Source organism: Balaenoptera ricei, chromosome 13 (assembly GCF_028023285.1).
Source record: "Balaenoptera ricei isolate mBalRic1 chromosome 13, mBalRic1.hap2, whole genome shotgun sequence".
NCBI lineage: Eukaryota > Metazoa > Chordata > Mammalia > Artiodactyla > Balaenopteridae > Balaenoptera > Balaenoptera ricei.
This window is the reverse complement of record NC_082651.1, coordinates 72,066,927-72,080,888: the sequence shown is the minus strand read 5'-3', so window position 1 is coordinate 72,080,888 and position 13,962 is coordinate 72,066,927. Positions and strand designations below refer to the sequence as shown.

Here is a 13,962-nt window from a genome sequence, read left to right as displayed (position 1 = left end):
AATAAGGAGAGATCAAGAATTTGGTAGGAGACTGGATGTTGAAAGCCTATTTAAAAGAAAAAGGCAAGCTGCCTAAAATGTAGAATGGCCAAAGAAAATATTTACAATGCAACATTTTAAGTCAAGCACTTATAAATAGTAGTTGAAATAAATAAGTACATTAGACTGTATTTGCTATAACATAAAGTAAAACTTCCTAACAAGATTATGAAAGTGATTTTTATTATTTTGGTAATGGTGTCCTATTACAGGTAATTACAAGTATAGAATTTTTTAAATTTGGTATATCAAACAGTAAAAGCCACATATTAATGCTGTGTCCCCCAAATCTATTTCGGTTACAACTATGTATTACAGTTGCTATGTACAGATGGAAAGCATACATGATAAAATACAAAAACAAGAAAAGGTTAAATAAGAAGTTATCCTTGAATTATAAACATCTACTAAAGTATACCTTTGTATTACACAGATGTGTCATAGCTAAAAAACATACAAATTAATACATAATGTTGTGCAACTATTTGATCTAATATAGATGTGATATGAAAATATTAAGGCCATAATAGCATTTCACAGGTAAAGGCTAAGTTCTGAGACATGAAAGCTTTTAGATAATCCACAAAACAAACCTGAGACATCTTCCTCTTGTTTTGGAAAAAAAGCAGTTTCCTTACAAAGTCAAAGCTTTAACATATAAATGAAGCATTTAATAAACAATATACTTTAACTATTGTAATAACCTGGAGTAGATGTTCTGACTAAAATGGTGACCAGCAAATACATTCTTTCTCTGGCAGAAATAAAATTAGATTTTCTGATCAAGCTAGTAACCTGATTACGGTAGCCCCCAAATTTGGTTATTTTTATTTGTTTGTTTTTGGTTTTGCTTTCCTTCCTTTAACTGGGTTACAAACATATTAAATAAACCAGGAAATCCCCCACCTTACTTTCTTCTACCTCAGCCCACTGCCGAAAGTGCCAGATGAACCGAGCCTACGGACATAAAAACCGGCTACAGCACATCTGGACCCGGTTGACTTAAGCAGGCATCCAGGTTGGTACATGATCGCTTTTGCTGCCACACATCTCTCAGAGTAAGCAGGCTAGGGCAGCCCCAAATTACTGTCTCAGCCCTGCAGGGGGTGGGGTGCAGGGAAGGGTGGGTAACAATGTTTTGGAATGGCCAGTACCCCCCAAATTGAAATGTATTGGGTAAGCCTGATTTCTACAGTTGACTTTAGTGCCTTTAAAAAATACTGGCACAGTGTTTTCATATTCAAGAGGTACAGCTGTGAGATTTTATTAATTAAAATTATATAAAATTTTTATTAATAAAAATTCCAAATCATAAAATAGAGTTGCTATGTTGTAGATTTTTAAAAATCTATTTGGGATTCAACACTGGCACGTGGAACATCTTTCTTCTAAATATTCGTACTTCAAACTAATTAATTTTGAAGGAGTAGGAGAATGTCTACCCATCTTTCTTCCTTTTCTTTTTTTTTCCACTCCTTTCTCTTACCAGACCCCACAACCATCATACACTCCTCCCTTTATAATTTTGATAAAAAGTTTCCTAAAAGCTTAATGAAATGTAACAAGCAGTAAGCTTTTAGGACACTGCACAACTTCTTTTGGACGTCTGCGAGCAAAACCTTAAAACTCCAAACTTCACTTTGTACATTGTCAATCTTCCATCACTTTTTAAAAAAGGTTTTCAGGTTATTTACATAAACTGAACATATATATTTTGTTCAAGCTTTATGTTTTCACAGTTACCAAAGTGACTGCTCGCTGGGTTGGCCATCTTAAATAGCACAACTGATCCGACTGGCTCCACTGAAATTCAATGCAATCCTCCAAACAACTTCCCAAGACTGATTCTGACTTTCCAAAACACAAACACCAATGCTATTTTTTGAAAAAAATCATTTAAAAGAGAAACTAGGTCCACTATAATGGGAATTTTCCCCCTTGTTATTTAATAAAGAACAACCAGATAATTCATTGCATTTTTTCATTATTCCCCAGGCAGACACAGCTTCGATCTCTCTGCCTTCCACAGGCTAATGGTCAGATTTCCACTAACTTCCTAGAACTCAGTAATCAGAATGGCTTTAAAATATAATTAAAATTTAAGCATGTCAAGAGTTTGGAATTAAAACATATTAACTAGATCAATTTCAAAAAAAGATTCTGTATTGTGAATATAATTTTAATAAGCATGTTGTAAAGTGATGAGGAACACATCTTGCAGATCTAATTTTGAGATTTTTCATTCAAATTTTGGATGAGAGAAGAGACTTTGCTTCAACTTGGTTTCCATGATGTCAAAAACAGTTGATTTAATCAAGGTCATACCATGTATTTGAACCAAAATTGGTTAAATTAGTTGTACTTTTCTATTTGCTATGACGTTATAAAAGACACTTTTCAACCCTTTCTTGACCAAAATAATTAATACTGTTTAATAATAAAATAACTAATACATATTGCTTCTGAATAATTATGTAATATATGTACCCATATTGAACACTACTTGGTGACTTTTTAACCTATGAGATTTACTGAAGTCAGTACATTACAATCACACAACTTAAAGCTTAGCTAAGCTGGTAAATTTTTTTTCTCATGATTGAAATTCTGTACTTCAGCAACCAAGAGCGGTATGACTTCAGCTTGGAATTTTTTACAATTTAACAATTTACACTTTAAAATTCATGAAATCACTGAAACCCACTAAATCAACTGCTATTAATTTCTTTCCAAGCAAATAACTTTATGACTCATCCAGAAAAGTAACAGGAAGCACATCAGTTGGCAAAAAGATAAACCCATCCACAGATATTAGAGCCTAACTAAGCTATTTTATTGAAAAGGTGAGAAGGGAATTTCTGGTCTTTACTTTTTCCCTTATCACCCCAAATCACATGTCTTACACTGAAATTATTTGCCTTTGCATATTCAACAATATTTCCTGACACTTTGCTTAATACGGTTTTCTATGGAGCAGACTTCAGCACACAGAACATCAATCTTGGATCCCACCCGACAAGGCATGGTTACTAAAATGCTTCTTTATTAGGTAGTTCTGTATATATGCACATGTGTGTTTTAACTCCAAAGAATGCTCCCTCAAGAAATTATTATTACCAACGTTCAATATATGTATAAAAATTCTTTGGGTCCTTTAATTCTTTGACTCAAAATATCTCCTGGAGCTCCTACACAGCCCACTGCTCTGAGGACATGTGTGCAAAGCACATCATCTGCGGGTCAGTTGGTTTATGCTCACTTTAGAGGCTAATTGAGAAAGTGGCATGGAGGAGCTAGGAAAAAAAAACAAAACCTTAATTTTACACTCCATCCCCCAAAACTTGTGTACTTATAAAATTTCTGCTTGCCTCTGGCTTCTCACTGGCAGTCTTCCTCAGCTTGTAACTTTTGGACAGCACTATCAAGGAGCTCCATGGACTCTCTGAGAGTGACATTGATTTTAAATGACTTGGGTTTAATGGTCAGGCCGTAATTAAAATCCATTTTCGAAGGCTCGTCTGGATTGGCCCTGAAATTGCACTCATGAGCCAGGATGGAGATGAAGAGAAACAGCTGCATCTTGGAAAGCTCTTCCCCGATGCACCGCCGTTTGCCCACTGAAAAAATCATCACACTGCTGGCTAGGTCCTTGTTGATGAAGCCATCCTTGTCCAAGAATCGGGCTGGATCAAAGTCTTCTGGGTTAGACCATTTCACTGGGTCATGATTCACGGACCACTGGTTAACAAAAACCACCGTGTCCTTGGGGATGTGGTAGCCCAAGACAGAAGCGTTGGCCGTGGTGGCGTGAGGAATGGTGACGGGCACAAAGCTGGAGAAGCGCATGGCTTCATAAAGAAAGGCCATGACGTAGGGCAGGTGGGGTTGGTCGTCCAGGCAGGGCAGCCGGTCCCTACCCACCACTTGATCCAGTTCTGCCTGTACCCGAGCCTGCACTTCCGGATACCTGTTTGGTTTTTAATGCAGAGAGAGAAAATAAGTCAGGAACACTAATTCTTCTTTCATCTAGAAAGCCCATTACAATTTATTTTAATACCACTGTTCTTTAAACTGGCTATCTGAATCAGAAACTGAATTAAGATTTCCAGCAAAAAAAAAAAAAAAAATCTAAAATGGTTTCCTAATTTATCACTGCATGACAAGATGGAGTTTAACAGTTATATTTCCTGTAATAAGTCTCCTATGGCTCAAGCTCTTTTTCCCATCATAAGTCAAAAAAAGGTCTAAGTTTTCTCAGCCTGAAAAAGCACAACAATGGATAAGGTCGACTTCTCCATTGGGCACAGCAGGGACAGTGCCTAGGACCCACAGTACTTTTGAGGGACTCATGAAAATTCATTTCTTTTAAAATCAGAAGAAAATAAACTTTTAGGTCAATGAAAATGTTTCAATATATAATTTTAATATATTAAGCTTTATACCAATGTCATAAAATTTAACTTAAAAAATTTTTATTGAGTAAGATGTCTACAAAGGCAAAAGCACCAGGGTCCACAAAAATTAAAATGTAACCCTCAAAGTGAGTTCTTCTTTTCTCCTCATCTCCCTAGACAGTTCCAGCAGACACACTGTTCTCATTTTATACAAAGATAATTGGTATCCTGAGAGATAAAGCTGCACATCTTCTAAATTTAAAAGCAAATCCCCAATGTTCATGAGATTACCGTACAGATTGTAATACTTATTCACTGTTGCCGATAAAACTAGTACAATCCTTTTGGAAAACAAAGCAAGATCAATACGGGTAACTCCTCCCCACCCTTTTAAAACCCAGTGATCTAGAAATGTATTTTCAGGAAATAACTTAGCAGGTACAAAAACATAACTACAATAGCTGAAATATTAAAAATGCAATCAACATTAAAACACAAGAAATGATTGTATATAACAACCCATTACTATGGCAAAATGTTATGTAGCCATAAAAAATTACTAAAATAAAGTTTAAAAGACAGGGAAATGTCCACTACAGTAAGTAGAAATGTCAGAAGTCAAAAAATTTGTAAATAATTCTTGTGAATCTGAAAAAATAATTAAGCACACATGTGGTGAAATTATGGGTGATTTTAAAAATTGCTTCTTTAGCTTCATACTTCAGGGGTCTGCAAACTTTTTCATAAAGGGCCAGATAGTATATATTTTAGGATTTGTGGATCAAACCCACTGCCTCCCAATTATCCAACTCTGCCTTGTGCTGTAGTGTGAAAGCGGCCATAGACCATACATGAATGAATGGGCATAGCTGTATTTCCATAAGACTTACATACAAAAACAGGTAATGTACTTTGTCAACCCCTGTCATATTTTTTTCACTAAAAAGAAGAAAAAAGGACTCATCAGCTATACCGAATTGAAAGTGATCCCAAAATTGTTTTACTTCTTTTTGCTGCCCAATTGGAGTACCTGGAGAACGATTTACAATTCGGTTTCTAGTGAAAACAAGAAAAGAAAAAAAGAAAGGCTGTTTCAAAAGATAACATGTTTTTCTGGGGATGCAAAGGACTTATTGATCCCATTCTGGAATTGTCTTCTTCCTGACCTGTTATTATTGACTTCTCTTTATTCAATTTCTGCCCCTCCCCCATATGTGTTTCCATGATATTAATACTGAAGAGTGATTTTAAACATAACAAAAATTAAAAAGAAAGAAAAAGGATTTGTGAAAAGCAGTTGTACATTCCATAAGGAAATATAGGATTCTAATGCAGTGGATTCTAACAACAAAAGAAGTTGTTTTTAACCTTCCCGTTTCTAGGGGGCCAGCAAATTCAGCTTCTCCTATCGCCTACCTGTGCGCCAAGAAATTGCACAACCAGGATTTCTGGTCTCTCAAGGCAATCAAGAGTTGCCTTGAATGAGACATTTGCCCCTGGGGTAAGGTTGCCAGATAAAATACAGGCTGCCCAGTTAGACGTGAATTTCAGATAAACAACAGCGAATCTTTTAATATAACTATGTTCTATGTAAAATTTATTTTTTATTTGCTCAATCTTGGGGATACCGGGGACCTGTTTGATTCGTGCGTGTACAAATTTAGCAGAGGTCCGCGACTGGGGAACAACTAACCGAGCCGAGCCCAAGGATCCTAGAGGGCTGCAGGTGCCTCCCGCACACCCAGTTTGCCTTTCTAGATGCCGCTCTGCGTTCGGTAAAGTTACTGCTTCTCCCATTCTTTACACTGACACTTCTAGCGCGGCGGTTTTAGAAACCTAGCACAATCCGCTGGTTTCTGGCCGCTTTCCTAAAGTTTCGGATTAGCGGTCCGTGAGGCCCGACCGCCAATCGCTACCTTTGCCGGGGTACAAAGCCCTGACGAGCGGTTGGCTTTTGGCTCCAGGGCCGGGCGGCTTCCGATCCGCGCTGAAGACTGGCCGAGCCGATTAGGCTGCTGTGTTTATTTAACATTTTTTTTTTTTTTTACTGCGCTGCCCTTTCCTTCGGAACCGTTCCAAATTTGCTTCTCCTGTGCCATCGCGGGAGATCGGGGATGATCAGCGGGCACTTAAAAAAAAATCTTGCTTTTCCAAGGGGTTTCACACAAATTTGTCCCCACTCGGAGCGGGTAGCGACAAGATCAGGGATGCGGAGCCATCCGGGCGCCGCTGGGTGGGGCGTGCGTGCGCGCCCATCTCGGCCAGCACCGTGCCTTCCTGAGTCGCGCTTTCCGGACGCGGTCTCAGATTTGGGAGGTTGGGACCTTGAGCGAAACCCCAAACCCTCCCTGCGCGCTAGTCGCGCGACCTCAGCATATTCTAATTCCACTCTGCCTTTTACAGAGGAGGGGAGGAAGGCCATCCCAAGCCTCCTGGAGGCTTTACCTGGTGAAGAGGACGAGCAGCCACTGCAGCGCGGTGGAGAGAGTATCCTGGCTGGCGCCGAAGATGTCTGTGACGGTGGCCGGCACGTACTCTTCGTCCAGCCGCGCGCCGCCGTCGCCAGAGCCCGGGGCAACTTCCTTTGCCGCCGAGAGGATGAAGGCGTCCATCATGTCGCGGGGGTCGGCGCCGGGCCGAAGGCTTTCACGGTGCCTCAGGAACTTGTCTAGGACGAAGTTGCTGAAGTTGCGATTGAGCGTCTCGAATTCACGGAAGGCAGTGCGCACGGGGTTGGGGAAGCGCTGCAGCCAGGGCAGCACGTCCACCAGGCTGCCCGCGCCCACCGTGCGCCCGAACTCCTCGTTGTGGCTGAGCAGCTCTCGGAACTCGGCGTCGTCGTGGCTGTAGCGGCAGCCGAAGCAGACGGCGCTCATGACGTTGGCCACGGCCACCACGGTCAGCGGCCGCGGGTCGAGAAAGGCGCCGCCCGCGCTGCCGCGCACCAGCAGCTCCACCAACTCCCGCGCCTCGCCCAGCACGTGGCCCTCGAGCACCCGGCGGCCGCGCGGCTGGCGCGTGGAGAAGGCTCGCATCGTGCTGTGCGCCGCGCGCCGCTGCGCCTTCCAGCTCTCCGAATACTGGCCGAAAGCCAGGCTGCGGCCACCAGACACCACGCGGAAAGAGGCGAAGGGCGGCCGGTCGGCGAACGCGGCGCCCTGCTGCACCAGGGCCTGGCGGATGGCGCGCTCGCCGTTCAGCACCACCACCCGGCAGTTGCCCAGGCGGATCTGGAAGACGTCGCCGTAGCGCCGCGCCAGGCGTGCGAACGAGACGTGAGGCGCCGGGCCCATCGACGCCGCATTTCCGATCAGCGGCCAAGCGAAGGGACCCGGGGGCGCGGACCCCGGCTGCCGCCGCCGCTGCCTCAACAGCCACTGGCCCACGTGCACCGCGGCCAGCACCGAGAGCAGCAACAGGAGCGTGGTCTGCTGGGCCGACAGAGGGATAGGCGGCAGATGCTCGTCCGGGCTGAGGCTGGTGGCCATGCTGGGGAGAGAAGGGCGAAGGCGTGACACTCAGGTAGGCAGAGAAAGGAGCGGGCGCCCTACGCCCCTACCCCCGGCCTCGGGCTACCGTGCACTGTTGGGTAGGGAGGCGGTCGTGCGTAGGTCAGGTCAGGGCTAGCTCACTGGAGAAGCCGCTGAAGACGCCTCTTGCCATCCCAAACCCATTCCCCAAAAGCGAAGGGAAGGGTCGTGTTTCTACCTCTCTGTGACCCAGACTCCCCCCGACCCCGCCCCAGCCGCGTAACGGTTCCTGCAATTCAAGGGCAACACGGCGGGCATCAAGGCTGTGGCGCTCAGTTCCCTCTAAGTGCCTACCACCCCGGCCCCTGCGCCCCCCGTCACCCCTGATCTGCGAGAACCCATCACAAGAGGCCGCAGGAAGGCGGCTCCGCCGACAGACTGACCTGCAAGGCGGCGCGGTTTCCAGCAGCGCCAGACGGCCGGCTCCGAGGACGGATTGGGGCCTTTGTGGGATTCAAGACCGCAACCTAAGTGTCTCCAGGAAGTCGGAGGCCCGCCCTGGACACCTGTTGCCAGGTCTGGGAACTTTAGCGCCCACTCTGGAGTCTCTAGGCGTCGTCAGAGCCAGAGGCGCTTGGATTGGGATGGGGGCGGAGAAAGGTGCCTTCTTTGCAGAGCCCCGCTGCACCTGGGCCTCGGCAAAGTCAGGGTTTTCTCAGTGCGTGGGGATTGCGACTGCGGGTCGATGAATAGAGTCAATTCCCAGCCCCCACGCCCCCCGCACGGCTCTGACAGCTGGCGTCGCACAGGCGTGGCCCGTTTGCACAGTCACTCGGGAGAGTCAAAACGCGCCATCCCGCTTCTCTTTTTTAAGGTCTGTGTGGGGGAGGAGGCAGCGGGACCTGACAGGGGCGGGGCTTGCGGGGGGCGGGGCGCGCCGGGACAGTCCAAGCCTGTCGGACTCCAGCTTGGGTCGCCGCGCGCGGGTGGTCACGCGAGGCGGCCCCGGAGCGCCCCGACGGCCTTGGCGCAGTAGCTGGCGGCTTTCCTGGAAGCAGCGGTGTGAACTTTTCGTTTGCCCAAAAACCACTCTTCCTCGCAGTCACCCCCGATCGAGGCCGCACAGTTTCCCCGGGACACAACCTGAGTACCTCCCTGCGCTCTCAGTGGGAGCGCCTCCACGCCCCGAGCGTACGACCTCCCTTCCCTCTCGGTGGCTTGAGCGTCCTTCCCCGAGAGAAAACCGCTCGAGATCCTTGGGCGCCAGAACCGGGAAAGGAAACCTGTCAGTTTGGAAAAGAAAGTTCGGTTGTGGTAGCGGTTTGCCTTACTGCATCCCGAATTGTTTTATTTTTATTTTAACGTTCTCGCAAGCAAATCGGCCGGTCATGTCAGGCCCTTTGGCGAGCAAAGTTCTCCTTCCACCTTGCGCGGCGAGATCGAGAATCCCTGAAGGACGCCGCTCCCCCGCCCCGGGGCCCAGAGTGTCCTTGGCACACAAAGGCCAGCCAGAGCTGGCGCACCGCAGCTGGCCCCGAGGTTTCCCGCGTAGAAACTCCTCCAGGTGGCGCCGCCCACTGGAGAGCGCGGGGCAACGCTGGCCGCGTCGGAGGCCCTGGCGCCCGGCCCGGGAGCCAAGCTGGGACGAACACTGGAGAGAGGAGGGGAGGGAGGGCGCTCTGAAGATTCCTGGAGGGAGGAGGCGAGGGGGGTGGTGGTAGAAGAGGAGGCCAATCTCCGCGCGCCTGCGAACTTTATTGGGTTGAAAAATCTCTTCTGCTGTCGCCTCCCCCTTGCGTGCGGAGCTGTGCCTTGCGTGCGCCGCTTCTGGAAAGTCGGCTCCACTCATATCCCTCGGCGCTTCTCACGGCACCTCACACGCCTAGGCAGCGGCGGGGGCGGTGGCCGAGGGCGGGGCGCGGACCGCCACCACCCTCCGCGGCGCACGCACAGCCGCGCCCGCCCGGGCCGCCACCCGAAGGCCGGATCTGGGCTCGCGTTGCTCTCGGAGTGGGGAATCTCTTGTCAAAGGGGAAGCCCAAGGCGCTTGGGCCGCGGTAGCTTCCCCGGCCGCGGCGCCCTTTTCAGTCGGCTAGTACAAAGTATTTTAAAGACCCTGGAGAGAAATGGTCTTTTCCCCAAGGTTGGGGAAAGGACGAGCCCGGAGAAAGGGTGGGATGTATAGTAGTTACCCAAGTAGGAAGTGTACTTCCGATCCTCCGGGGTTATCAAGTGTAAGTAAAGAAGTTGGGCGTTTACCACGTGACAGCCCTGTGCTTTTTGAGCTTTACCGGCGCTGCGAATCTCTATTGTTTCCCGGTTTACAGCTGAGGAAACGGGTTCAGAGAGATTATATGACTTACCCAAGATCACACGCACTATAGTAATACATTTACAATCAAACGATATAATCTTAAATGATTTCTCTTTCCAAGTAAATGATTGAAATGCTTGCATGGGCAAAGTGGGGCGGTTTTCTACCCTCCCACGCTCCCTCCTGCTAACTGGTAAGAAGTGGAGCCAGAATTTGAACCCACGAAGTCGCACTCCAGATCGATCATACAAGTTTACGCGGAAGGAAATCCTCAGATAAAAGGCACAAGTGCCTTCTTTCCTACCCGCCTTAAAAAAAAAAAAAAAAAATCAGCTGGGCAGATTTTTTTTAAATAGTTTTTGGGGGTTTTTGTTTTGTTTTGTTTTACAGAATTGAGGATTCTGAGGATCCTAAAGAAATAGTATGCTAACCTTCTGCAGGTAAATTGGTTTTGAATAAGGGAGGCCTACGGCCTGTGCTTCATAGCTGACTTTGGAATAACTGGTTAAATTTTAAAGAAAAATAAAGGGACATCTTAAGAGTCTGACTTATTGAAAGGTTGAAACCAACATTAAAATATCTTATCTGATAAGAAAATGACTTTTGTAAAATTCTCCATTCAGTAGCTTTTGAGAGGTTCTCTGGAAATGATTTTACACTTCATGATGGGGTACTCAGTTCCGTAAGGAAGTTAGTTTTTGAGCAACTGAGTAAATAAGCATTGGTTTCCCAGGGCTGTGCTGGCATATATATCCTTTGAAATGAATTTTGTAGCAACCTTACAATATCCAGCTTTAGTATGACCTTTGTCTAATCATTCAAGACTGCCGCAATGTATCAGTCTCTTACTAGACTTTAGTAGACAAGAACTGTGTACGGGCTAATGCCAATTTTGAGCTATCAACATTCCTGAAAGCTTTTATCACAGTATCTCCGCCAGAATCAGACGGATGGAGGTGCTTTTAAACCAAGTAAATTTCTATCTTAAAAAGTACAAACAAAGCTGTTCCTAAGATCTCCTGTTTAATTCCTGAGTAATGTCATATAGTTTTTAGTAAACTAGATACATACCTTCCTGCCACAGCAAATAGTTCAAGCAAACCCTCCTCCAAGCCGTAATGCCTTGGGCTCAGCTCTTGCAGGACATGCCTTCAAAAGACAGAGGAACCAGTTGGGCAAATGCTGTCAGAAAGATAGACCTTATCAATTATGACAAGCCGAAGCCAAAATGACTGGCTATGGTAACGCCGGGCCTCAGGTTCTCCCAGGCTTTGCGGTGTAGACTTCTGTTGGAGGGTCCATCTGGTACCTGATGAAAACGCAGGGTAAATCCAAAGCGGCCTGTGGGTACCCCTGATCCAGCTCATGGTGGAGCCCTCACTCTAGTGAAAATCCACACCAGGCTTTTAAGTTATCTCAGTTCCTCAACCAAAGCCAGTGTTTAAGGCCTAGGGATCTCCTTTCAGTCAACAACACACAATACGGGGATTTTGCCTTCCCAAAACTCAAATTTGAATTGTTTGGTACAAATAACTTTCAAAAGAACAGCTAAGCTAGAAAGATAGTTCAAAGCAGAGGTTTAAAATACCTTGTATTGTATTGATTCCATAGAACAGAAATCCAGCTGAAGCTTGTTTAAGCAGGACAGGAATGCACTGGCTCATGTGCAGTAAAGGATAATGGTGGTACCTCACAGGATGGAAGGACCTGGGGCTGCTCGCCCCACTGTCTAGTATGCTGGTCTCTGCTTGGGCTTCATTCCAGATACTCTCTTCATGTAGCGGGAAAGCTGGCCATGGGCAGCCTCAAATTAACCACCCCAAGAGAAGGAGAATATGTCTCTTTCAAGGTCATGACCCAGGCCCCTGGAAGAACTCTGTTGTGCCAGGTTGGCATCAGGCCTCCCTTGTGGCCAAAGGGCTAGTTCTGTTTTCAGAAAAGGAGAGATGGGGGTGGGGGGAACATGCTAGGAAACCAAAGATAAGAGTACCCTCAGTTCTCCTGCATCCCACTTCTGTCCATCAGTCCCTTTTGGATTGAAGGATAACCCAAAATAATAATAAATTAGCATATGAGACAGGTACCTTGTGCCTGGAACCAATAGCCAAGAAAGCTCAGCCTTATGGGTTTTCTTCATGGGATTTCTCTCTAGCATAATCCCTGTGTCGATTTTATGGCTAAGCAATGTGCTCTACAGTGGAGTAGAAGCAGCAATCTCTGGCAAGTCTGACACGTGGGATGGGCAAGAATCAGTAATCAGACACATGCTAGTAGGCAGAGAAACAGGAATAAGGAGACACACCAAGTGGCTGCAGTGACTAAGAACATGGCAGAGGGGAGAGCTGTAGGATACTGCACAGCTACAATATCCTACAGCTTAAATATGTGAAGGGGAATTGAGAGGATAGAGGAGTTGATACCAAAACTCTGTGCTCCAGCTGACTTGCTTCTGCATCCTTCTTCCTGGTAATATACAGGCTGAGAACCACAGAGCTAAAAATACATCTTATTTCATCTAATCTAAGGAGCCATCATTTATAGAATGCACCATTATTTTCTGTACTAACATAAAGGCTACAGGACTGCCAATTGTAATCACACCATTGATTGTAAGACGTATTTTGATTTCAGACATGTTAAAATGGGTTTTTTTAAAGTGTGTTTTAGAGTCAACAAAGCACAATGCGTGTGAGCAATGATCCTCTGGATTCTCTGCCTTTGTATTAAGCAGTGGTGGTCCTGAGGTTTCTCAGATGGGGTAGTCCCAGGAGCGTGACCTTCGAAAGCCATCTCCCCTGCCTTTTATAGTATTTGAAATGGATAATTGATGTTTTCTGAATCCTATGTAAAGTGTGGGTAGAAGTAGCTTTGGAAGATTTTGCTAATTTTATCAACCTAAATATTGGGTTGGCCAAAAAGTTCTTTCCGGTTTTTCCATAATCTTATGGGAAAAACCCAAACTTTTTGGCCAACCCAATAAATCTAAGAAGAAGATAGTCTCTTGCTAATTCAGTGTAGCTTAAGACAAGTTTCTTAGCCCTCCTCCCCTTCCAACCTGATTGCCCCATGAAGCTCTTTCCATATAGTCTGGTATTAGTGAAAGCCACAAAGCTATATTGTATTATTGTAGTTTCCCACCAAAATACTCTCATATGTATTTATTAGAAGTAAAGGGGCATCAGTGTCTGCAACGTACTTTCAAATGGTTCAAGGAAAAAAGACAAAGTGGGGGTAGGGAGAGAGAGAAGAAAATGATACAGCAAATGTGGTAAAATGTTCATAATTGGAGAATTTGGGTAAATGAAAGTTCTTTGTGATGTTCTTGCAACTTGTCTGTAAGTTTGAAACTATATCAAAATTAAAGTTACTAAAAATAAAAAAATAAGAGCGTAAGAAAGAAATATCTTCATAACATGATGATCTTTCATTATCCTTTTACTGAGAGTCTCTTAGAAGAAAGGACCATGAAAAGAATCTGGATTGCTATGTCGTTCAGTGGCTCCACGATATGTTGCTGTTAGAGTTCAAGGCTAAGAAAAAGTCTGTGCTCAGTTAACAGTAGTTTTCCTCAGCACTACCTGGTAGCACCTTTACCTTCTTTGTTGCCTTTGCTCTTGGAATGGTTCAAGTGTATCTGTCTTTTACTGTAAGCCTCCTTCAATTGCTTTTGAGAAGAGGAGGAATATAAGATGCAAACAGTACCTGCCCTTTAGCTTCATTGTGTCCTTGTTTTAAGGAGATAATC

At 45.4% G+C, this 13,962-nt stretch overlaps 1 protein-coding gene across 1 annotated transcript; it reads right to left on the bottom strand.

The window, feature by feature from the left end:
- Window positions 1-218: 218 nt before the first annotated feature.
- LOC132377369 (cytochrome P450 1B1) lies at window positions 219-8,932 on the bottom strand. The gene is made up of 3 exons (XM_059943578.1): window positions 8,347-8,932; window positions 6,879-7,922; window positions 219-4,006 (listed from the first exon to the last, which is right to left on the bottom strand). The coding sequence occupies exons 2-3, from the start codon at window positions 7,919-7,921 to the stop codon at window positions 3,418-3,420; spliced, it is 1,632 nt and encodes a 543-aa protein (XP_059799561.1). The 5' UTR covers window position 7,922; window positions 8,347-8,932; the 3' UTR covers window positions 219-3,417.
- Window positions 8,933-13,962: the final 5,030 nt, after the last annotated feature.

Excerpts from the sequence above, each read along its gene's own strand:
- LOC132377369 (XM_059943578.1), bottom strand. The coding sequence starts at position 7,921 with ATGGCCACCAGCCTCAGCCCGGACGAGCATCTGCCGCCTATCCCTCTG. Across the intron at positions 4,007-6,878 it reads CTGCTCGTCCTCTTCACCAG|GTATCCGGAAGTGCAGGCTC; the intron begins GTAAAGCCTCCA and ends AAAACCAAACAG.